Consider the following 24,952-nt stretch of genomic DNA (forward strand, 5'->3'; position numbering starts at 1 on the left):
TTTTTATGTTTCGGATGTTTCTGCTTCTAGTTTGTTGATATTCCAGAGACACTCTGTCTTGTTTTGGTGGAAGCTCTATGTATAGTTGTGGAAAAGGCTTAAAATTAGTTAATATTTTATTACAGCAATACTATCTCATGTTGATGGGTGACAATATAAATTTTATTAAAAAAATTATATTTTACCTTGAATACATGTAATTAAGAAGGGGGAAACATATGTAAAAAAATAAATAATTATTGGAAACTAAAATTATACATAATCCATTTTTTGGCTGATATTTAACTTTTGACAACTGATTAGACATCCTACATTCAAACAATAACCTTTGACGATACCTTGCGTTGTAAAAGTGTTCATACAGCTTAACGTTTTCCCGTTGCTTTAATGCTGCACAACGTAAACAGAAGACAGAAAATATTATTAATAAAGTAAAAACAAAGTCATAAATCATGGGTGTCAAACTAATTTTAATTTTGGGCCATGTGAAAAATCTGAATGTTCTTAAAGGGCCGGTTGTGCCAGAATGTGTTGATAAAACCAATGAAACTGTTAAAATATCAATAAACAACTGTTTTTTTCTGCAAAAGTTATTGATATTATTATTATTGCTGTTGCAATAACTTTTGCAGTTATTGCAGATTTTGTGGTGTCAATTAAGAAATGTGTGTATGACTTTAAATGTGACTTTTTATTCCTCGCCATATCAATTACGGACTATAGCTTGATATCAAGTAAGGCTGAGATTGTAGTCACTTAAACCCAATGGCTTTGATCAATTTTGAGAAAATTTGCAGTAAAATCAAAAAATGTGATTTTTGTGTGAATTTTGCAAATTTGAGAAAAACTGGATGGCCACATATGAAAGCTACAGTGGGCCAGATTTGGCCCCCAGACCTTGAGTTTGACACGTGTGTAATAAATAATCTCATAAAACACATAAAATGTGCAGATTAAATTATCAACATGCTGGACTTTTTTTTCTTACATTTATCAAGTCTGCACTCTGTCTTGTTCTTAGACAAGAAATTAAATACACAGATGTTTGCAGTTCTAAAATTTCAAGAGGAGAAAACGTTCAAAGAGTATAAGGAACTTTGAGTCACTGAAGCCTTGACTTCACAGTCATTCATACATTCTTTATATCCAAAAGACTTTATATATTTTGGATATAAAGTCCAAAAGACTTTATATGTGCCACATTAGCAGGCATTTCAAAAGAGGCATTTACTCACTGGATCATGGATGAGTGGGTCAGTGACTCAAGTGACCATAATGTCCTTGCTAATATGATTGTTCCAAATTGTGGTGTAGAAGCCTGGAAATCTCCAAATGTGATCACCGTCAAGGAACAGTCGATTTTTTTTTTTTAGTCACTTGCAACGGTCATTTCTTGTATGACCGAGAGTCTACGCCCACTCTGTGTGTCACACAGTAAGGAAATAAGGGACTGGCCTATACAAAGTACAGACATCCCTCTGCCTCTTTCACTGCCATCCATGTTTGAATCTACTGAATACAGTCGTGTGTTTTGAATACTGATAACTGTGATCCTCGGCGGTATTTGTTTTTTTTTTACTATTTTATCCCCACTGAAGCAGTGAAAATCACATCTGCATTTATAAATATTTAGGCAGCTATTGTTGGATCAGTTGAATAAGCATTTATTATGCAATTAAGTTGCCAGTACCTCCTCTGCCACAAGTCAGCAGTTCACTGGGAAAGGAAGATGAGACACATTGCCATGTGCTATCATCTATCTATCTATCTATCTATCTATCTATCTATCTATCTATCTATCTATCTATCTATCTATCTATCTATCTATCTATCTATCTATCTATCTATCTATCTATCTATCTATCTATCTATCTATCTATCTATCTATCTAGAGAGCATTTGTTTGAAGTGAAGTGTAGATTAAAGTGGATTTGTTTCATGTCTGTTGTCAGACACTTAGTGATATAACAGGCTACATCAGGATGAAAATAAACGTCCATTTCTTTGGAAAGAGGGGAATATATTAGAGCCTCCCTATGGCCTGTTGACCAAAAATTAGACGAAGGAAATGAGTCAGTTGAGTTGAAGACAAACGCAAATGGAAAGGTGGAAGACGCAGGTTGTGGTTTTTCGTGTAATACTACGAAAATAAATAATTACCTAGAATGTATTCAGTGCAACGTTCTGGGACGCTGAGTCACGTTAACCATCCATTTGTCATATGAGGTGGTTAAGGTTTCAGCTTGTGGTTTCATCCACCACAAGCTGACCCTCGCCTCTGGCAGCTTGTGGTGAATGAAACTAGATCTTATTTCAACCTCTTTCTAAAGCTCAAGCAAAGTATTGTTGTTTCTCATTCAATCTTTTTTGTGTGTTCACTGTTTTCCCGAGCCTTTTCTGTCAAAGCTGATAAAAATGAAGGAGAGCAATCCTTTTTTTGAAATGGATATCAAATGCTCTGGTGTCTGTCTCAAGAACTCAGAGATTGGAGCCAAACCCCTGCAATATTTATTTAGAATCCCACAATATGTGGGTTATCACTATCGTGTATATTACATTACTGCTAAAAGCTATTTTTAAAATGCGACTGAGTGCTTTTCCTTCAAAGAAACTCCATCAGTGTCTTGAGTGAGAGCTAAAGCAAAGGCTCTGAGTGAATTGTTACAAATAAGAGTCAGCCCTTTCCATTAGTGAGGCTTTATTCCAACAATAAGGAATGCTGTTAAGATAAATGTGTGAGATGACTTTACTGTTATAGCTTCTTCTGAGTGTCTCCGAGAAATACGGTGCAGTCACACAGCTTCAGATGTTCAGAATACCTGAACACTGCGTCCTCGTTGAAACGTTTCTTGTTCAAACTTCCTTGAGAAAAAACAAATTCCTCGTTTGTGGTTCAAGTTGTGTCCTCTCAGTGATTCAGTTTCCTTCCAGACAACTGCGTCACGTAAGCTGGGTGTTGTAAACTGGTTGCAGGTTTGGTCCTGTGTGATCCTTAGTGTTTGCCCTTCAGCGATCTGGTGAACTCAGCGGCGGGCCGTCATCCAGTAAACAAAGCCGTGGCAAGTCACAATAACAATGAGGATGTATAGGGGTTGGACAATGAAACTGAAACACCTCTATATATACAGTATGTAGCTCCGGTAATGATTTTATACCAATTTATAGCTCACTGACTTGTCTAGACTGGATTAAGAAAAATGTGTCATGATGATGAATCTATGCTACATGACGATGAATCTATTCTACATGACGATGAATCTATTCTACATGACGATGAATCTATTCTACATGACGATGAATCTATTCTACATGACGATGAATCTATTCTACATGACGATGAATCTATTCTACATGACGATGAATCTATGCTACATGACGATGAATCTATTCTACATGACGATGAATCTATTCTACATGACGATGAATCTATTCTACATGACGATGAATCTATTCTACATGACGATGAATCTATGCTACATGACGATGAATCTATTCTACATGACGATGAATCTATGCTACATGACGATGAATCTATTCTACATGACGATGAATCTATGCTACATGACGATGAATCTATTCTACATGACGATGAATCTATGCTACATGACGATGAATCTATTCTACATGACGATGAATCTATGCTACATGACGATGAATCTATTCTACATGACGATGAATCTATGCTACATGACGATGAATCTATTCTACATGACGATGAATCTATGCTACATGACGATGAATCTATTCTACATGACGATGAATCTATGCTACATGACGATGAATCTATTCTACATGACGATGAATCTATGCTACATGACGATGAATCTATTCTACATGACGATGAATCTATTCTACATGACGATGAATCTATGCTACATGACGATGAATCTATGCTACATTAAATGATTTGCCACTCAGCATCAACGTGCTTCCTCTCACCTTATTTACTGTATATATATATATATATATATATATATATATATATATATACAGGGGTTGGACAATGAAACTGAAACACCTACTGAAACACACACACACACACATATATTATATATATATATGTGTGTGTGTGTGTCTAAACCATTACAGCCAAAGCCAAACTTGTTGATTTATTTCAGAAAGACTCAAGAAGTAAAGCCTACCTGGCTGTATTTTATTTTAACACAGTGTCATTTAAATGAAAGGATGATGCCGTTTTAATGCTCTGGACTTCATATTCCAACAAAGAACTGAGTGGGGGAACTTTATTTGTTTAAGTTGGATTTTTCTGTTTATTGTAAGTCGCCTTAATATTGACTTCATATTTTGCATTAAGTTTAAGTTATTTTGGCTTGATTTGTTTTATGTTTTTTTTTTGCTAAGTTTGTATTTCTTGTTTCTTGATGTTATACCTCCCCCATGTGGTAGGTTTTGGTAAACCCCACTCCTGTTTAAGCGGCCTTTGTTCTTCATCTGCAAGTCGGTTTGTTTGACATCCGTTACTGTTCAGTCGAGCTGGGCCCAAAGCCTCGTTGTTTATCATTTGGTTTATTTTACAATGGTGTTTGACTCTTTGTTATATATTTTTTGACCCCCACCCCGTTTTTGGACAGCTTTTGTTTTTTGGCCATCTACAATCCCTGCACTAAAGACTACAAAGACAAAATTACTTTAGAAATAGTTGCTTCACATGATTCCTGCTGTGACTAAGGTGAATCAAGTGGTCACTGTCACAAACTTACTACATCTCTAAATAGAAGCAAATGGGACAGTTTTGTTTGAACAATACAATGTCCAACAAATGTAAGAAATCCAAATTACTTGGAGTTTTACTGGGATTTTTTTCAGTCAAAACCAACGCCTCGATTTTCATCAAGAAGAGATTTCAAAAACGATTGATTCTGGTCTCTCAAAGCGCCGGATCCGCGTGGATGCACAACATAAATGACAAAAAAGAAAAAAGTTGCGGATTCACCTAAAAATTGAGACAAATCCGTTGTTTATTCAGGCTGCAAGAAAGTGAGAGAGACCAAGCCTTCAAGAATAAGCCACACTAGAGTAAGTAAGCAAGGACTTACCTTCTTTAGGATGCATAATGTGCTGATTTATAACACCAGCCCTGATGCTGAATGCTAATATAACCAGTTGAAAATGTCAATTGGTTTATGTCATGGCAGAAAAGCTTGAAAAAAGATTATGCTGAATTTATTATAGGAGACGGAAGACAAACTGTCCAACTTTGTCACAAAGACTCTGCCCTCGGTTCTTTTTTTTTTTTTTTCTCCAAAGAGTTTTTGCGGCGCTAGTGGCTCGTATTTTTTGTACAGTAGGCAGACAGGAAGGAGGGTGAGGAGAGGGGGAAGACATGCGGTAAAGGTCGTCGGGACCGGGAGTCGAACCCGCGACGTCCGCGTCGAGGACTAAGGCCTCCAAACGTGGGGCGTGATAACCCCCTGCGCCACCACAGCACGCCCCTGCCCTCGGTTCTTGAAGACAAGTGTGGATATCGACTCTTCATCCAGGGAAGAGACGACATACCGGGGGAAGGTCAGTAATGTCTCCCGCTTGTCCTCGGGTTCGGCTTATAGAGCTTATAGTCTGTCTGCGGCAGAAAGACGTCGAACAAGTTCAAGGGGTGTGAATACTTTTGACAGGCGATGTTCAGAGAAATAAGAGAGGCTTATTGCACATCAGTGGATGAAATGCACTTGAACTAATAAGTATTTTTCTGATCCATCAGATCGTGTGGAGCTGGTGGAGAGCTGCATTAAGCAGAGCAGGAGGCTGATGGTCATCCTGACACCAGGATCCGGACTTGAGATGATGGAAAATCCCACCTCAGACCAAACCTCAGTGATTGGATTTGACTGGCAGGTAAAAGAGTCTGGGGGCTCAAAGGGGATGGAGTGGGATTAATCCAGTTGGCGTTCTTGTTTTAATTAAATCTAGGTGTTTGCAATGCTAACAGCAAGGCAGCAAATCACATTGCAACTTGATATTTTTATATATTAAAAAACATCTCAGTTATTTAGAAAATTCAAAGTATCAGCAAGAAAATAGTGTGAAGTAGCGACAGTGGCTTTTGATCTGATTGATTCTGCTTCCACCACTTCTTAAATAATAATAATAATAATTGCAAACAAGAAAACTTTTTAAAAAAAATCTGATTGCAATTGAAATATTTCCAGGTCGGGCTTCGCTACGTGCTGCTGCAGAATGGTATGGGCATGATTCTGATCCAGCTCGGAGAGATGGGGCCACGAGATTATGCTCACCTTCCTCCAGGCCTGCAGCACCTGATCCGTCAGAGCGCCCCCATCAGGTTGCCGAGGGGCTCACGGACAGCCTCCAAGTGGAACTCGCGCTTCTGGAAGAGAGTGAGATACCTGATGCCAGCCAGACCCGCCAGAAAACGAGATTCGTCTGCCATCATCTAAAACCGCTGAGCTTTGAAATGTGAATATGGAAAATTAAATTGAAATGACGGACAAATTCTCTACAATGAATAAAGATGAAGGACTTTATTAGGAGTCCTTCATCTTCATCTGCTCCACCTACTCCTTAGGTGGAGCAGAAACCTAAGGTGGAGGTTTCTACTATACCTTATCTCTTCAAATGTAAGATGTATTTCAGAATATCTGCTATAGTTCATCTGCAAGTAGAATATCTTGTGTGATAGATTAAAGCTTCTTTAGGACTCTTCTGTTACCTTCAGCATCCTGCCATAATTACGAATAAATGCAGGCTTGCATAAATGACTCTTTATTAAATAATTATAAGATCAAGTCCCAATTTGGCAAATAAGTCTGCCATTACATGTAACTAAATAATAGAGATTTTAGTAATTGATCAATTATTAGGTAAGACTTTTATGAGCAGTAGTTGTGAAAAACACTGCAAGTTTTCCTCAGTTTCTTTATTAAATAAATCTTTTTGGGGTCAAACCTCCTCATCTTAGTTTGGGTTCTACCAAACAAAGCACTTTTTTTCCTTCCATATGTTTTACCACCCAGATCTACTTAAAACATATTTTTTAAATGCTGTTATTTCCTTTCATTTACTAAGTACTGAAATATTTTCTGTGCTTAAATACCTACGTTTTACATTTTTTTCAATTATAATTTTTTTTTTTGCTTGCCATCCTGACAAAGCTGGAAATGTAAAAACAGAGGAAGCGGTTCTGGGACAGAGTCTTACCTGTAGGAGGTTGTTATCCAAGTGAGAGGATGATGCAGTTTGAGCCGCGGCGAGGTTAGCTTCAGCTCTGTGGAGTCAGCCGCGTCTTCCTCACGTTTGCTGGGAGTTGGGTTCGTTCTCTTGCCTTCTCCTTCCTCCCGCACAAACGGTTCCCGAACACTCCAGGAACAAAAATGTATAAATTCCACGTCTTGTGACTCTCTGACACAAGTTCATTCTTATAGTGTACTGGTGCTCTGGTCAGATTGTCCAAAATCAAACCTCCAGACCTTTACTAGATTGTCATAGAATAGAAGTGAGTGTTTAGAATGACTTTAAAGTTCTCCAAACTTCCAGCAGATCTGAGGTAAAGTACTCTGGACCAGATCCAAATGCAAATCTGAGTGTCCTCTGCAAAACAATGAACTGGGATATACAAATTTCCAGAAATAGACTTCATAAGCAACATATAGAATAAAATCAAGGCAGGCCCCAGAACAGAGCTTTGAGGAACTCCACATTAGACAAGCTGTAGCAGCCACAAGCTTCAACCTTCGAGATTTAATTGACGAACCAACACATAACGGTAAAAGGATACATGCCAGATATGAAACACATAATCATGTTCAGAGTTTTTTATATTCACACACAAGTTTATTTTTATTTTCCAACCTCGTGGATTGCAGCAATATGGAGTTATCGGAGGAAATATGGCAGTTTATCAAATTTCTCAGCCTCTCGTTAAAGTGCCGAGGCGACAGACGGTGTGGTGAGAACTGTTCAGCAGGAAGGTTCTCACCACATGAAACTGATTCAGAGATTATTTGACTTGGTTTGCCAGCAGTCACTGCGACGGATATGGGCTGTGGGGACAGAAGAGATTATTTTGAATTTTGGAAACTGCTGTGGTTTGTGATTATTATGTTAATAGTAAAATATGACCGAACAGCTGATTAATATCCTCTTTGAAACGTCAGCACTTAACAGCAAAAAGAATTCGATCCTAAATATGTTTGGTTTTTATTTAACACCACAAACCGTTGATTGTCATTTGGCCCAAATGACCTAAAATATTAGAAATGATTGAATTTGCAGACGTGAGGAAATTATGATATTCACACCTGCTGAACGTTTTGCTCCCATTCCAGATTAAAGTCTTTGGTTGTGTCTCTGTACAAATGGGAAAATTTAATTCTTCTCGTTGCATTTCACACTTTCAAACCTTGCCAAGGATTCCTAGGTCTGGACTTTGACTGGGCCGCTGCGACACATGGGCTTGTTTTCATCCAAACCCTTGTGTGTTTAGGGTTGCTGAGAAGGCAACACGAAGACATGACATTAAAATAAACCCAAAGTTTGTGGTTGCATAGTATGAAAATGATGAAAGAGTCAAGAAGTTTGAACACATTTCTGAGTCACTGGACAGTGAAGCCTTGACATTTGTCCCTTGGCGGTTTCACAATCAATCAGACATTGCAAAACGCGACCAAAACACTTCACATTGGCCACATCGGGCGGCATTTCATAAGAGGCAATGTAAGCTCTGATGAGCGGGTCAGTGACTCATGTGATCATAATGGACTTGTTAATACAAGTGTCCCAAAAATGACCTGAATCTTTGGGACACTGTGATCAAATGGAAGAAAATTTTTGAGTGAAAAGTGAAGCTTCTTCAGGAAACAGAAAGAAGAATCCAGTTGTCCTGAATGATTAAGGATCTATGTCAACAGTGCCACAGTTGGATGAAAGTTTGGTATTTTTAGGACCTAAATGACAATAATTTATGTAAGTAACAAAAATAACATCAGGCAAAAGAAAGGTGTTTCCAAATTAGTTTCTTTCAATAAAAAAACTGATTAAACTTTAACAAAAACTTCAGGCGTGTGTTTGTGTCTGGTGATTTTTTGGTTATAACATGTTTGTTTTTCATTCAGTAGGTAGAAAATCCAGAAATGTTACAAGTAAGAGCAGAAATACTTCATAATAAAATTACTCAAGTAAAAGTAGAAAGTACAGCGTAGTAAAAAATATTCCTAAAAGTGAATTTTTTCCAAAAAAGTTACTCAAGTAAATGTATTTGAGTAAATGTAACTAGTTACTACCCAACTCTGTCTGTGAGACATTGAAGCTTTAATTTGTCACACAAGATGTTTCACAGATTGTAAAACACATTCTGTAACGTACATCTTACATTTGAAGAGTTAAAGTAGAACTAAAATTTAACACACTCCTAATAAAGTCCTTCATCTTTATTCATTGTAGAGAATTTGTCCGTCATTTCAGTTTAATTTTCCATATTCACATTTCAAAGCTCGGCGGTTTTAGATGACAGCAGACAAACCATGTTTTCTGGCAGGTCTGGCTGGCATCAGGTATCGCACTCTCTTCCAGAAGCGCGAGTTCCACTTGGAGGCTGTCCGTGAGCCCCTCGACCACCTGATGGGGGCGCTCTGACGGATCAGGTGCTGCAGGCCTGGAGGGAGGTGCGTGTAACCTCGTGGCCCCATCTCTCCCAGCTGAATCAGAATCACACTCATCTCCCTCTGCACCAGCACGTGGTGAAGCCCGACCTGGAGAATATTTGGACCGCATTCAGTTCACCGGTTTAGAAAAACTAAAATATTTTATTGTGATCTAAGACGTGCTTGAACCACGACTAGCCAGCAGTTCATAATAGCAAGAAGAGACCATGGTTGTTGCAGATGACTTCACCTCAGAGGCAGCTGTTGCTATGATACACTATTTATCACGCTTTATATTTACTTTCTTTGGTGCATTAGTCACACCGGTTTTGACATTTTGACAATTTTAAAGCGGTACAAATTGCAAAATCTGGGTGATATCCTGCAAACGCTTGTCATTCACAGTTCAGTCCTGACAGTCCTTACAGCCCCACGTTAAGCCCCTGAACTTCACATGCAATGCGACTTGGATGTAACGAGTAACGCGACGGTTTTGTAGAAATGTAGTGAAGTAGAAAGTACAGATACATACTGTAAAATGTAGTGGAGTAAAAGTCGAAAGTATCCATTATTAAATCTACTTAAGTAAAGTACAGATACATGAAAATTGTACTGAAGTACAGTAACTAAGTACTTGTACTTTGTTACTTCCCACCACTGCATTTAATTTTCTAATCAGAGAAATACATCAAAGCTCTTGGAAAAAACTAATGTAAAAATATCGAGTTGCAATGTGATTTGCTGCCTTGCTGTTAGCATTGTAAACACCTAGATTTAATTAAAACAAGAATACGAACTGGATTAATCCCACTCCATCCCCTTTGAGCCCCCAGACTCTTTTACCTGCCAGTCAAATCCAATCACTGAGGTTTGGTCTGAGGTGGGATTTTCCATCATCTCAAGTCCGGATCCTGGTGTCAGGATGACCATCAGCCTCCTGCTCTGCTTAATGCAGCTCTCCACCAGCTCCACACGATCTGATGGATCAGAAAAATACTTATTAGTTCAAGTGCATTTCATCCACTGATGTGCAATAAGCCTCTCTTATTTCTCTGAACATCGCCTGTCAAAAGTATTCACACCCCTTGAACTTGTTCGACGTCTTTCTGCCGCAGACAGACTATAAGCTCTATAAGCCGAACCCGAGGACAAATGGGAGACATTACTGACCTTCCCCCGGTATGTCGTCTCTTCCCTGGATGAAGAGTCGATATCCACACTTGTCTTCAAGAACCGAGGGCAGAGTCTTTGTGACAAAGTTGGACAGTTTGTCTTCCGTCTCCTTGTCTAAGCTCTGTGTCTGGTAAACAACGTAGGCATCGTACATCTTCATATCTGGGTCACACAAACAAGATCTTTAAGATTCCCATTCAGCAGGCAGTGACTTGTTCTGCTAACTTAAATCACAGCTGCCTTAACGAGCTTCCTGAACTGTTTACCTCTCCTTTAACACAACACACAGTAAACCCAGTTCTTCAGCCTCTTACACTCTAAAGGCAAAGTTTGCCTTTTTTTTTTTTTTTTTGCTTTGTTGAAACTGTTCACCGCTGCACTACATGCAAGGAAAAACAGCTGTTTTCTGCATGTGCTAATTTTCACTCATGCTGGATTTTAGCTCTCAGCTATCATGTCTGATCAGATCATGATTTGGATGTGGTCCCAGTAAACGTCTTGTTTTTTTGGGGGGGGTTCTCACCGCCATATTATTTTCCATTTCAGGCCACTTGTTGAAGAGCAATGAGGAGATTCTGAGGCAAACCTCTGATTGTTGCTCACTCACCACCACCAGACATGAGTTGTGAAACTCCCCAGTTGGTTTGAGGTAAATTTTTTTAGGTGGTCGTCTTCCTTTAGTATTCCACTCGGTTTGTTTAAATTTCTGTCCAGCTTGATAGTGTTAATTTCAGACCAAGTGTTTCTTTCTTAGATGCCATTGATGAAGAAACACCTTCCAGTTCTTGATGCACTTAAAAACATTCTCGTTTTGGGGTTTTTCTTGATCACCATAACCAATTTCATTTAATCTGAGTGTAACGTTTCGGGTCAGACGGTTGAAACGTGCAGACAAGTCAAGCAATACAAATTAAGTTTGCATTTTCTGCAAAAATGTCACATATTCAAACTTGTGCGCTAGACTTTTGTTTCTCAAAATTTGTTCAAATTGTTGTATCACCACTCCATCCCAAAGAAGAATGGCTCAAATTAACCACGAAAGACCCAAAATGAATGTGATATTAACAGAAAGTTATAACACAACTGTATAAAAAGCAGTTATTTAGCATTGTTCATTTTTGTGACTGGTTTAAAAGACTGATATGCGAGTTAAATTCAGCTTATTTATTTGGAGCCTTTTGCTTCAATTGATAGAAATCTCCAGATTTCATCTTTTGAAAAACTGAAACCTTGAGTCTATCGTACCTTTATTGCATCTTCCTGGAGGGAAGTAGGGCCTGAACAACAGAGCGAGGTCAATGGCAAAATATTTCACCAGCACAGCGGCGAACACAGCAATCAGCAACACACACGTCCCTGAAATGACGAGGGGAGTGATGGACTCTGGAAGACAAATACAAACATGTTTCAACAAGATTCCTAACAAATCCAACAAAAATCAGCTAAGAACAGAAATTAGACCAATTGTTTATTAAGCCAAATGTTCCCAGAGACATCAGAATACCAACGTCCAGGCCACCCACTGGGTTTTAGAAATCAGAAAAAATTATTGAGGCATTTGTTTATTTAAGTGCTCTTCTAATAAATGTAAATGGTAGCCAGGTAATGCATGAGCGTGATGGGCAAAATGCAAAAGCCTCAATGCAACAGCAAAAAGTTACAGAAGTCATGCTAAACACGAAAGCATGCTAAAACAGAAGCTAACTAAATCAGAAATTATGATACGCTTTACTTGCATGACTTTCGTTAACATTGCTTCTATTGTGGCCTTTTCCCGTTGTGTTGTGGCTTTTGCGTTCTGTTGACCCCCTGTGGCCACCGTAGCAGGGTAGTGAAGTGACAAGAAACCAAAAGATTAGTCAGAAGAATGAAAGAGAAATTGAGGAAGGAGTCTAATTAAGACAGAAGCTTAACTGAGACTAAAGTGATCTGAAGTCCAAACAGCAAGCCTGGGAAAAATCTAAAGAAAATAACATACAGAAAACTGAAGACAAAAACAAACTAAAATAGAGAAATGAACTAATACGGTAACATCTAGAGAAATTGGAAGATTTTGACAAGAACAATGAAACATAAAGAAAAACCCGACCCAAACGGCCATGGATATGACAGAATGCCGATTATTGATTCTACATTAATTATTTTTATATTTGATTTAGTTTTTCTTTTTTTCTTTTTGCAACATTAGCATAGTATCATTAAGGACTATAAGCTCCCGTAACTCATATCTCAGACCAGAAGTTGAAAAGTTTAGGGGAACATCAGAAGGAAGGTATGGTGACACCAACCTCTTTGCCTCAGAGTTAAAGTTGCAGAGGTTACTGTATAAAATCCTGAGCCCTGACACTTAAACTCATGCTGGAAATCTTTGGCTGAAGCCCTTTGGATGGTCAGGGTCGCTGTGGCGAAGGTTCTCTTTGAAGGATCCTCGACCTCTCTGAGAAATAAAATGTTTCATTAAAAGTTATATAAACATCAATGGTGTATAAATGCTTATTGAGTATTGACATAATTACTAGGACATCCATTTAAATGTACATTTTCTTAATGGATATGTAACTTTCTTCCATTTTTCTAATACATAATTATAAAATACTCTAAAGGCATACTGGTTCCCCTCAGGACAAGTTAAAAATCCATAACTTTCAGCTAAATTTATCACAAAATATTTAACATAATGTTCAGACTTACAACGTGGTGGTTTCGTTGTATCCGTCCATCTGCTTTGCTGGGTTTCCATTAATAAACCATGTGGCCTCACAGTCCCTTACTGCATTAATCCCACAGTAAACAGTGCAGTTCAGCTTCACGCTGGAGCCTGTTGAACACATGATGGTTTGTTACATTAAAATATAGTTTCCACTCACTGTGTGTGTGTTTTATAACAATGTTTCATTTCTACTGAAACTTTAATCAGTGCAAACCTTTGAGTTTGACTTTATTGAACATATTGTAATAAAAGAATAAATAAACTTACAGTATAGAAATAATAGTAATCTGTCTCTCTCTATATAAAAATGTGTCCATAACTTCAAATGGTAAAAGGTGAAAGCTAACATATTATTTTATGAATGCTATTTAATTCAATAAAATATTCACCTGAAGCAACAGTTAGACTAAAACTAATGTGTGGAATAAACAATATCAGATGCCATTAAATGTTGTCTGTTTGGTGCCAACAAAATTGTATTTAGTTATTTATATTTGTTTTGTAATTTATGCTAATCTGTGTTACTGGAGGGACAATGAGTATTTGAACAAGGCAGCACAAAAGAGAAAGGAGAAAATCCATCCTAAGTATATTTTTAAAGCCCTATTATGGTTTAAGGCAAAGAGTCTCAGACCAGAACTCACCAGCAGTCGGGACGCAAACTTTAAGGGAGGGATTTATGGCCTTTCTAATGTTTTAAGCAGTTTTCTTACCTTCATCAGCCAACTGCTCCTTGCTGGATGGAGAGACAATTGTTGCATTTGGAAAGTTGCGTGTGTCTACAAGGGAGCAGAGTTGAAAAGTTTTCACTGTGTTGTGTTTTCTTGTTAAGAACAAAAACTACATATAACTGAAATCAACTAAAGTGAGAATCTGATATCAGTTTGATGAAACAAATGTGACAAAGAAGCAAGAACAGAATAAATCAGAGAAGGAGCAAATACTTTTTCACTTCATTTATATTTATTATTGCAAAGCACATTCCTGTCTGGCTCTGAATACCCAACCATCTAAAAGGACTCACCTAGAGCAAAAAGTCTCCTGGAACCAGAAGAGTTGTACACCTTGTGGTTGTGAGTCCAGGTACATATGCAGGTGTAGATGTCCTCATCGTCTTTTGTTGCATCATTTACCCACAGGCTTTCTTTGTGTTGGCCAGGAATGAGATTCTTGCCCTGCAATAAAAACGAGGAAGACGTCAGAAGGGATGGAAACATTTTTTATCTTCTGTTAACATTTTAGAAACTGACCACTGTTGTGATGTGTTTTCATTAAAATAATCAGATTCCCAAACCTTGAACCAGGTGAAGTTCCCGTTAAATGTTTTGCATGTGTCTTTAACAGGCTGCGGACAAGGAATGTTTTTGTTCTGGTCAGAGTTTCGGATAGATCCATAGGTCAGATTCTCTCGACTTGTTCCATCGAAGACCTCGATCTTCAGATGATAGTAGAAACATTCACCTGATGACTCAATGTGCCTGTGGAGAAAGAAACATTCACAGATAAGCTGATCTCCGACATCAAAGAAGAAAAAGGATCTGGTAGTTAAAATACAGAGAGACATGAGAGCACAGAATGAAGAGCAGATCCAGATCTACAACGACAACATGGAGAGCACCTACAAGGCTAAACTTGAAGACTTGCATCATCTGTCAGAGATGAATGGAGCGTCAGCTATCATGGCCCGAGAGGAGCTCAGAGAATCTGCCCTGAGGATCGAGAGCTTAAGTGCTCAACTGACAGGACTACAAAAAGAGGTTGATTTTTGTAGGTCAAGAGATAGGTCATGAGAAAAATGTCCTCAGATCTGTTGCTGTGACTAAAAACTGTTCAATTAACAGTAAAAGTGCAGAATTACTGCAACACACTATCTAGTCATGGGCCAATAACCGGTAACAAGGTATATTAACTAATTTTAAAAGTTATGTTTAACCGATGACATTTCTCATCATATGAAATGAAATCCCAGAGATAATGTCTCAGTAACCAGACTTTTCTCTGGATTTTTTGTCATGAAGTGGGGTGTAGACAGTGAGGAGAAAAGCAGTAGACCCAGGTTGAAGTGAAGGCAATGATGATTTAATGACAAAAAGCTCAATAATCGCGTGCCGTGGTGGCGGAGGGTTTAGCGCGACCCACATTCAGAGTCAACATGGCCTTGACGCGGCTGTCGCGGGTTCGACTCCCGGACCTGACGACGTTTACCACATGTCTTCCCCTTCTCCTTCCCCCTTTCCTGTCAGCCTACTTTGAAAAAAAAGGGACACTAGAGCCCACAAAAAGAACCCTTGCGGGGCAATAAAAAAAATTAAAAAAAAGCTCAATAATCCAGATTGCACAGATGAGCAGAGGCAATGACTCACACTGGTAGAAACACGACAACTGACAGAATAGACAAGGGTTACATACCACAGAACTTCAAACTTATCAGTCTTTATGATCAATGTTTTGGGTTTGTTTTAGTTTTCATGTTTGTGAAAAAAACAGACACAGGTGGGATTAAATACACAAGAGAGTAATCAAGGAAACAGGACACACCTGGGTAGTGGAGACTCAACTGAACACAGAAACCTAAATTAATACACAGAAAAACCAAATCCATACAGTGTGTCTGCTAAGCCAACGACTTGCAGACCAGCTACAGGAGCAGACTGTCTTGCTAACCCCACCAACCATCAGCTATCAGCTTGTGGACTAACAATGCTATGCTATTAAACATGACAGCAAAATGGTCAAAAATGTTGCGTTTTGGTCGACTAACAATGTTGCTGTCACTAATAACACAATCTCTGGAAATTCCCCGTACATGAGGGAAGTTTCTGCACTAAAACATCACTTCCTGCCTTGATGTGGAGAAGGGAAAACTCACTTTTTTTTTTTTGTTGTTGTGGTTGCTGAAGCATTATCTGTGTGTATAATAAACTGAGCAGTTTTAAAAGTTCCAGTAAAAAGTGAGTAATTACTGGTGTTTGTTGACCGCCATGTAACACCTTTGGATGCTATTTTGACTGTGTTTGCTAGAATAGCTAACCACATAGGTGCACAAAGTTTTTCGTTCTTCCTGATTTACTTTTAGCTCTCTTGATAAATAGTGTGCCTACACAGGTTACAGTAAATCCATTGTGCTCAAAAGACCCTTAAGGCCAGCAAGAATGAAAAAAATGTTTGTTGAAAGTAACTAGTTGTAAGAAATGAGCAACAGTTTGATTAAAGTAAGACTGATGTACTGTGTATTCATTGTACTTTAAAAATCTTATCAATGAAGGACTTGTAAGATGTGAAAATAGAAAGATAATTATCTATGTTCTTGGCTTGTTGCTTGTAAATTTTAGAGAGTATCTGAAAGTCTGCAAATGAGGGCTCTATAGAAGAGCCAAGTGTCAAGAACATTGACATGCTGAAATGGTTAGTACCACCAGGGAGAGAACCAACACACGCAGGATGCCGGCCCTTGAGGACCGACTTTGGACACCACTGCTAAGCACATGCCATGAGATTTATACTGTGCTGCATGTGTTTTGGTGACAAACATGGCGGAATAAAGTTTACCAGATCTAAATTGTAACATTCATAAATGGAGACAGCATATCACAACAAGCAAAAGTCCTGGGGCATGACAGCAAAGCAACTGTGAAGTACAAGAACTGGTACGGCTTGTGGAGCTGCTTGAGCCTGCAGAGGCAACAGTGGATCAGTTGATCTCTCACAGCTGGGAGATCTTCATGTCCAGGCAGATGGTCACAATACGAATAAGGACGTGTCATTTGATGAAGCAAAGAAAAATGAAATAAAGAGTTGTAGTCTGCCTGTGAAACGGCAGAGGAGGAATTGAACAACGCTGTTCAGTCAGAGCTGGTCACACTTCCAAATACTGAACATTAGCAGCTGCCTTGTTTGGACTGCCACGTCTCTCTTTGCAAATGAGGACAGTTGTTTACACGGCAGGCAATGTCCGGTATTGTAGCTTCGTATTGGTGCATTACCCAAGTCGTGGCCAAACAGTGGTGTTTGGGTAAAATTTAAAACTTCAACAGTGTCCAGGAAGCAATCGTTTCTTAGTAGCTGAGACCCTCTGTGCGAAGCAAAACGTTCTACGAGGAGCTGGATTTATACCAGGCTAGGAAAACAGTAAATTAGAGACGGTTACATTCACTGATGCGTCTTCTGGAAATCAGATGGGGGTACTCAAGGTGGGTACTTCATTGTTTTAATGGACAACAATGGGCGGCTTTCTTCCATTTAATGGCAGTCACAGAGAATTAAGAGCATTGTCAGAAGCACACCTGCAGGCGAAAAACTACCTTTGTCTGTTTTCTGAACTCAATAGTACTGTTTGTCTTCCACACAATCTGTGTCGCTGATAACTTCTCCCTTGTTGATGCACTTAAGTCAATTCAATGTGTTGCAGAGAAAAGGCTTTGCTTGGTAATCAGTTCAATTAAAGAGCTGCAACTAAGAAAGTTCAGTGTTGTGGTCTCAAATAGAAGACCAACTCAGTGACTGTTTGACAAAGACGGATGCATCCACACACCTTGCTACTTAAGGCTCTTGATAAAGTCGTCAAACTCTTCAGTTTGCCTGCAGCACATGTTATGGGTTTCATAATCTTCATTATGAAAGAGTATGAACATCACCATGCTCATGTTGATGATGAACATGGCAGAATAAAGTTTACCAGATCCAATAGATTAGTTATTTTTACTAACAGGAAGCACAACTATTGTTGCTGAGCTCATCATTTCTCGGTTCTTTAAATAAATGTAATCTTGCCACCGATCACACACTGTTGGTGTGCAGAAAAACATGCACTCTGAAAGAATACGGAAACAGTTTTTTTAATGTTATTCAGTGTCAATATCTTACTGTAAATCTTCAGTTTTAGAACCTGTAAATTTTAGACAGTTTTTCTGTGGTCAGTTCATTCCTTTGTTTCGATATTCATAGTGTTTGCTCAAATGTTGTTTCATGGTTGTTGAGTCATCCCTGTGTTTCTCTGTTGTCATTTTTTTTAGTATTTTACATAATTTGTTATTTTGTCTGTTCTTATCAGTCTTTTTCCTATGTTGGCCCTGCAGGCTTTACTTGTCGTCTACATCAGCTGCCCCAGAAATATATTCCTAAACCATTGCAACGAATCAGTTAATTAGACTCACCTGATCATTTACCTAGTAATCCCCCTCCTCTGTATTTATACTTTTGCCTTGTAGTCTGTCAGATCCAATCTTTCGCATTTTTCACCATGTTGCTCTATGCTATTCTCCCTTTGTTTTTCCACTTGTAAGTAGGTTTTCTCATTAAAAATCCTCTCCTAATGATTCTGCCAAGCGTTTGCCTGTAAGGTACAGGCAATAGTGAATAAGACAGATTCAACTACAGGTATTTGGCAGTTATTTATAATTCCTGTGGGTTTTTGACTGAGAAGCAAAGAGGAAAAGAGAGGGGAAAAAACTCATAGCATATAATGACTTGATGTTAATAAGACAGTTAACAGTGGCCGTATTTACAAATGTAATCTAAATGGAGTGATTTATACTAAAATGGGTTTTTTTCTGTTGATGAAACTATTAAAATACGTAAATAAGAGCAGCTGTTTTGGGAAGTAAGCCACTAGAAAGCACGATGAAGGACAACAGGAGGAGAAACCCCAGATAGACACCGGGATAATACATATTTGTGTAATTTGTGAATGATGTCAAGACTTATATATTTTCAGAAACTTTATTTCAGACAAATTATGATCAATAAATAAAATCTAGTACAAGTTAGAGCTGTGAATTTAGTTCAGAATATGTTGGCGATGAACTATGAAAGGGAGTCAGTTCTTTTTAATCTGAGGTAAAAACGACGCCAATAAGGGTGACACTTCAAACACATGATCAGGGTTAAGGTTTAACATGATCCATAAATTTCCTCATATTTAAATCCATGTAACATTAATTTTTCGACATATCACCACACGAGACAAAGCAGCAGTGTCACAGCAGCTCCAGAGCTGAACATAAAGAAATGTCCTTACCTGGCAGAATAGTGACCAGCATCGTTAGTGCTGATGTTTAAGAAAAACAGCGCTCCTCCATGGTAATGAATCCTGTGTGCCTCGTCTGTGGTGATATTCATGACCTCTGACCCGTCTTTGTACCACGTAATGTTAGCATCAGGCAGGTTGGGGTCATCCACGTCGTAGGGCACATAATAAAATGCTTCACCTTTAATAACTTTATATCTATCCTGGTCCAGGTGAAAGCAGGAAGAATCTGATGCTTCTGAAAATGAGGATAAAGAAGATACTTAAAACAAGAATGGTCAATGTTTAATCGAAATGTACTACAACATTTAATTTTACCTTCTTTTGGCTACATTTTTGCAAAGCTCTTTGTGGGATTTATCTTTTGAAATGTGCTTTATAGATACACATTTACTTTCCTTCTTAAGGATTTAGGGCAGTGGTCCCCAACCACCGGGACCAAGTGTGTACCCACCCCTGCGCTAGCATAATACAAAGACAGCGCCATGCTGTGCCTCAGTGGTTTGTGTGCTTATTCTGTATGCCTCTGGTTGTGCATGTTTACATGATGAACTGTGTCTCATCATGAGCCATAAACTCTGCAGTCACATCACATAGCTGATGATGTTTCTTACATCATGCATCTCATTCTGGCCTCAAGAGTGTGACTGCCTATGATAAATGATGAAGACTAATAACTTTTCTCTTTTCTTTCGTCGATGTCGTTTGTGCACACACTACCTGGTGTCCCATCAGACGTGGACATCACCATGACGACGGACAGCAGAAGCCTGGAGACGTCCATTAGCTGAAAGAGACAAAGTTCATTCTCAAACTGTTCACACTCATTTGCTTGTCTTCAAATTCCTGTCTGCTTCTCACACACACGTAGTTTAAATAATCTGATTTTTCTCTCTCTTACACATACATAGATTTGTTAGACAACAGGGGCTCTGGAAAGTTCATCAGAAAGCTGTCTCAGCAGATGATTACGATCTGTGCAGTTACAAAATCATTTTCCGCAGAACCTTATCAGAAATCATGTTTCACAAACTAGAAGACTGCAAAAATATCGTCCAGTTTTTTGGGGGTAGGGTTGCAGCTATAAATACAATAAACCAGAAACTGTTGCCAATAAAAACCCAGACATTTTATGGGCTTTCACTGCAGTGCTACCACAGAAAACAGAGAAGTGTGGATTCACAGTTTTTAGATTGTGCAGGTCGATTCTCATACTGTCATGTTTCAATTTCATCTGGATTTGACTGATAGTGGTTCAAATTTACAGCAGCTATTTTGAAAAAGGGACAGAATGATGTAACTTTATACCACCGAATTAGCTAACGAGGTGCTGCTCATTTCCTTTGTGAGTGACTGTAGCTTCACTGTTATGGTTGAATGGCTCATCTTACACAAGCATGATCACTGTATTTCAAGCAGTCTTTCATTTTAACTTACCATTCTCAATAATCACATAAAGCTACACGACTATAATTTGGATCCACACACAGGTGATCTCTACACTTATTGCTCCTGGACATCAAGACGCCACTCGTTGCTGCGGTTCTCTGACAGTGAGATTTTGGGAGTTTTGTGACCTTTGGGCTGACTAGGTGATCTTGAGATACAGTCTTGTTTGTCACATTTTCAGATGTTAGCTGTTTAGCCCTCTGATGCATGAATTATGATCCTTTGTGTCAGAATTTTTTTTCCATTTTTTAAAATTCTTTTCTTAAGGCATAAAAAAGGTGGGAATTTTTTTTTGTAAAAATAATTTATTTTTTATTTTTTATGTGATCAATTGTAATTTTGTCCAAATACAAAGTTGTTATTTGAAAAATACATCAGTAGTATTGTTCCTTAGGGGTTGTCTGATGTCACAATATTTTTTTTACTTGCAAGAGTCGTCTACAGTAGAAGGAGGGACCGGGTCGGTTCTCCTGCTTTTTTGTCTGTCGGCCATATTGTATTTAACAAAAATAATTTCTTGCATTTGCAGCTGATGGCCAGTAGTTGATGGTATCTTTTATGATGCATTAGTGTCCACTTCAGTGGTCTGTGTGCATTTATAACATAAAAATCCACAGGAAGCACAAGAAAATGGCTTTTAGATAGCTGTCCACTGTAGTGACCACTATGCATGAAAGGGTTAGCATGTAACCATTTTCTTGCATCCATTTCCTGAGTCTTGAAGCTCAACAAACGTCTTTCCTGTTGAAAAGAATCCCTAATGGCTTACGAACGCAATAAACCGTTCATATGCAGCTAAAAATATTGTGATGGATAATTAGTGTTGGACCAAAAGCATTAGGGTGTCTTTCCCTCTCAACACTAAGCTAACTGTCACACACAAAAAGATACCTTGCCGTGGTTACAGAATAGTCCGGTGTTGGTTTTCAACACAAGCCGCAATGTTTCTGTAAGTTGATGCTTCACCAGAAACACCTGGTCAGAAATCTGACCAAGACTTTTTTTACAGGATGTCTTCAGCAGGCCATTCAGTTGCTCTGAAACACTTATTATGTTCCTGAGATCATCAACACAGGCAATGATTAAAAGCTGTCAACTCGTGTCATGATGCCATTTAAAGAGAATGAACCTATTCTACTGGTTTAAAGTTCAGTAAACTTTTGAAATGATCCACCATTTATCTATGAATATCTTCTAATCCTCAAGTTTTACTGACGCTTTTGTGTCAAGACGGTTTGGGTTTTTTTTAGCATGTGAAAACACATTCTGATAATTCAGGTTTTATATTAGCGTTCACGTTCGGCTGTTTGTGCAGCTTGTCATAAATGCACGTAACAATGCTGCGTTTTGATCATTTTCTGTACAGAGGACACTGTAACATTTGATTTACAGTTGACTTAATCAAATGAAGCCACTGTGCACAATTAAAGGCCATTTGGAAATTTACATTAGAGCAGACATTGTATGAACTGTCACCTTCAAACCACATTTCACCTCAAATTCAAAAAGTCGGTGTCGAAACTTTTGCACTTAAAATAATGAAAATCTTCCCAGATTTTTTACAAAAACAAAAGTTGCTGCAGTTTCACAGAGATCAGATCCCAACTTCCAAGTGCATGTTGATGTTGTTGTACAACATGGAGGGGCTGTCCCTCTGTGTTGGTTGGATATGAATAAAGCAAGTTAATGTTTGAACAAACACGTTCAAAGTGTGACTGACAGATCTGGTTTTGTTTTCTTGCATTCTCATACAATGGCTGATGTAATACTTTATAAGGAAGGCACTCAAAAACATGAAGTTATAAACAAAGTCAAGCATTTTAAAGACTAAAATCAAACCAATATTTCAAGTAAATACCACTGCAACTAAATGTCAAATTGAGCCAGTCAGAAGAAACATTTTCCAAATGTTTTTCTTTTTCAATATATAACTTGTGAAACTAGTAGAAATGGCAGAACAGGCTCTGCAGATAGAAAATAACACCAGAACAACGAGGCTTTTGTGAAACAAATCTCACTTTAACATAAACTTTAGGTGTGTTTATGTATGGAGAGCCATTTCAGCCAAATTGGAAACGGACAAATGAAAAAGGAAAATAGGGACATGAAAAAAGGCCAGGCAGAAATAAATCCGGGAATAAATAAATGAATAAATATAAATGGGAATAAAGGTGCCAATTACTAATTTATTTATTTATTGTACACATTTATTTATTTATTTCCCCTATATATTTATTTATTTAATGAAATGAAATGAAATGAAATGGCTCTCCATATTAATGTGTCTGCTGCATGTTTTTGGTTAAACTATGTCCAGTGTGACTCACATCGGTTAATGTTTCCAGAAATTTTACTCAAAAGAAGCAATGCAGCGTGATTATATTACTCAAGTAAAAATTAAAAAGTACGGTGAAGGAAAACTACTTAGAAGTATTTTTTCCCCCCAGTTCCTCAAGTAATTGTAACTGATTAAATTTAGCTAGTACTCGCCTTTCTTGAAATAAAATATCTTTAAACAAAAGTTTTATTTGTACCTAGAGTCGGGTAGTAATTAGTTACATTTACTCGAGTATCTTTTTTGAAAACAAAATTAATTTTAGGAGTATTTTTACCATAATGTACGTTTTACTTTTACTTGAGTAATTTCACCATGAAGTATAGCTAATCTTATTTGAGTAACATTTATGGATTCTCAAGCCGCAGATTGAAAACCAAACATGTTTCAACCAAACATTCACCAGACACCTGCAGTTTTTGTTAAAATTTCAAAATTTTTACTGAAAGAAACTGATTTGGAAACATCTTTATTTGTCTAATTTTTATTTTTATTTTTTTTGTTATTGACAAGAATTATTGTCATTTTATTCCTTAAAATACCAAAACTTCCACTTAACTTTATATTTTGGTAATTGCTGAAGATGTAATTGCTAAACATTAATTACGAAAATCACTCACTCAGTACTTTGAGTATGCTTTTTTTACCCAAATAATTGCTTTGCTCTTACTTAAGGCTACTTTTTTACTTTTACTTGAGTAGAAATATGTGGAAGTAGTGCTACTCTCACTGGGGGACAGTTTTTGGGTACTCCACCCACCTCTGTTCGCACCTCAGCAGTAACAATAAAAATAGGAACAGCACATTTTGCCAAATTCACTAATTAAATGAAGCGTTTGATGATTTTCAGCAGCCCGCTGGTTTGTGTAAAAGCAAGCAGTCCACGAGCGCTTGTACATTTAATGTAAGTTTCTGCTTACCTCCACTGCTCAGGTCGAATGACTTCTGAGAAAAGTTTGCTGCTCGCTCGAGCTCTTATCTTTGGCATCGACCCTCCCCTATTGCTAGGAAGAAGGAAAAAAAAACAACAAAGAAACGGAAATTAATGAGGCTTACACGCGCGCGCTCGCGCTCACGAGCCAAAGCAGCTTAGTGGGAGCCAGAGGAAGAGGAGCAGGAGCGCAGACCGCGCTGGATGCAATCCTGCTGCTTTTATCCTCTCTGTGGAAGAAGGTCTTCACAGTTCTTGGGCCTGACTCGCGGTTCTCTCCTCCTCACAGCGCGCGGTCCTGTCCTGCCATAAATGAGCCGCGTGCTGGTTTTAATGGGCTTGTTTTCCTTCCTGGATGCGAATTAATCCAGGAACAAACCCGGCCACGTCCGTGGGATTCATGAAATAGACCACACCGGGAATCTCATACAACTATAAACGTCTAAATAGGCAATGTACTAAAAAAACAAGTGCCTTCTGACTACACTATAAAAAGTGTTTTTGGATGTAGTTCATTATTCATCTATGGACTTTTTTTTTTTTTTTTTTTTACATTAATCTAACTTAATTCATTTGGTTTATTGATGACAGCTTACTTATTTGTGTTCAAATTTAGAAATCTAACTAACTTAAATTAACTTCAAGGATCTTTTTACTTTGACTTTACTTGAAACAGCTGAGTTCAGTGCTTTTTTGTGACGTGTCTGACCAA

At 38.2% G+C, this 24,952-nt stretch overlaps 2 protein-coding genes across 2 annotated transcripts; one reads left to right on the forward strand and one right to left on the reverse strand.

Annotated features, from left to right (window-relative positions):
* The first annotated feature begins 4,398 nt into the window (after positions 1–4,398).
* Positions 4,399–6,693, forward strand: LOC114148947 (interleukin-1 receptor-like 1). The gene is made up of 4 exons (XM_028024462.1): positions 4,399–4,403; positions 5,447–5,526; positions 5,720–5,853; positions 6,168–6,693. Exons 1-4 carry the CDS (start codon positions 4,399–4,401, stop codon positions 6,414–6,416), a joined length of 468 nt encoding a protein of 155 aa, XP_027880263.1. The 3' UTR covers positions 6,417–6,693.
* Positions 6,694–9,261: 2,568 nt separating this feature from the next.
* On the reverse strand, positions 9,262–24,538 carry LOC114148942 (interleukin-1 receptor type 1-like). The gene is made up of 12 exons (XM_028024451.1): positions 24,230–24,538; positions 20,246–20,312; positions 19,517–19,763; positions 14,795–14,978; positions 14,525–14,675; positions 14,214–14,279; positions 13,482–13,608; positions 13,079–13,227; positions 12,036–12,173; positions 10,788–10,952; positions 10,461–10,594; positions 9,262–9,725 (listed from the first exon to the last, which is right to left on the reverse strand). The coding sequence occupies exons 2-12, from the start codon at positions 20,307–20,309 to the stop codon at positions 9,477–9,479; spliced, it is 1,674 nt and encodes a 557-aa protein (XP_027880252.1). The 5' UTR covers positions 20,310–20,312; positions 24,230–24,538; the 3' UTR covers positions 9,262–9,476.
* Between the last annotated feature and the right edge of the window lie 414 nt (positions 24,539–24,952).

The sequence above is a fragment of the Xiphophorus couchianus genome, chromosome 7, assembly GCF_001444195.1.
Source record: "Xiphophorus couchianus chromosome 7, X_couchianus-1.0, whole genome shotgun sequence".
Classification (NCBI taxonomy): Eukaryota; Metazoa; Chordata; class Actinopteri; order Cyprinodontiformes; family Poeciliidae; genus Xiphophorus; species Xiphophorus couchianus.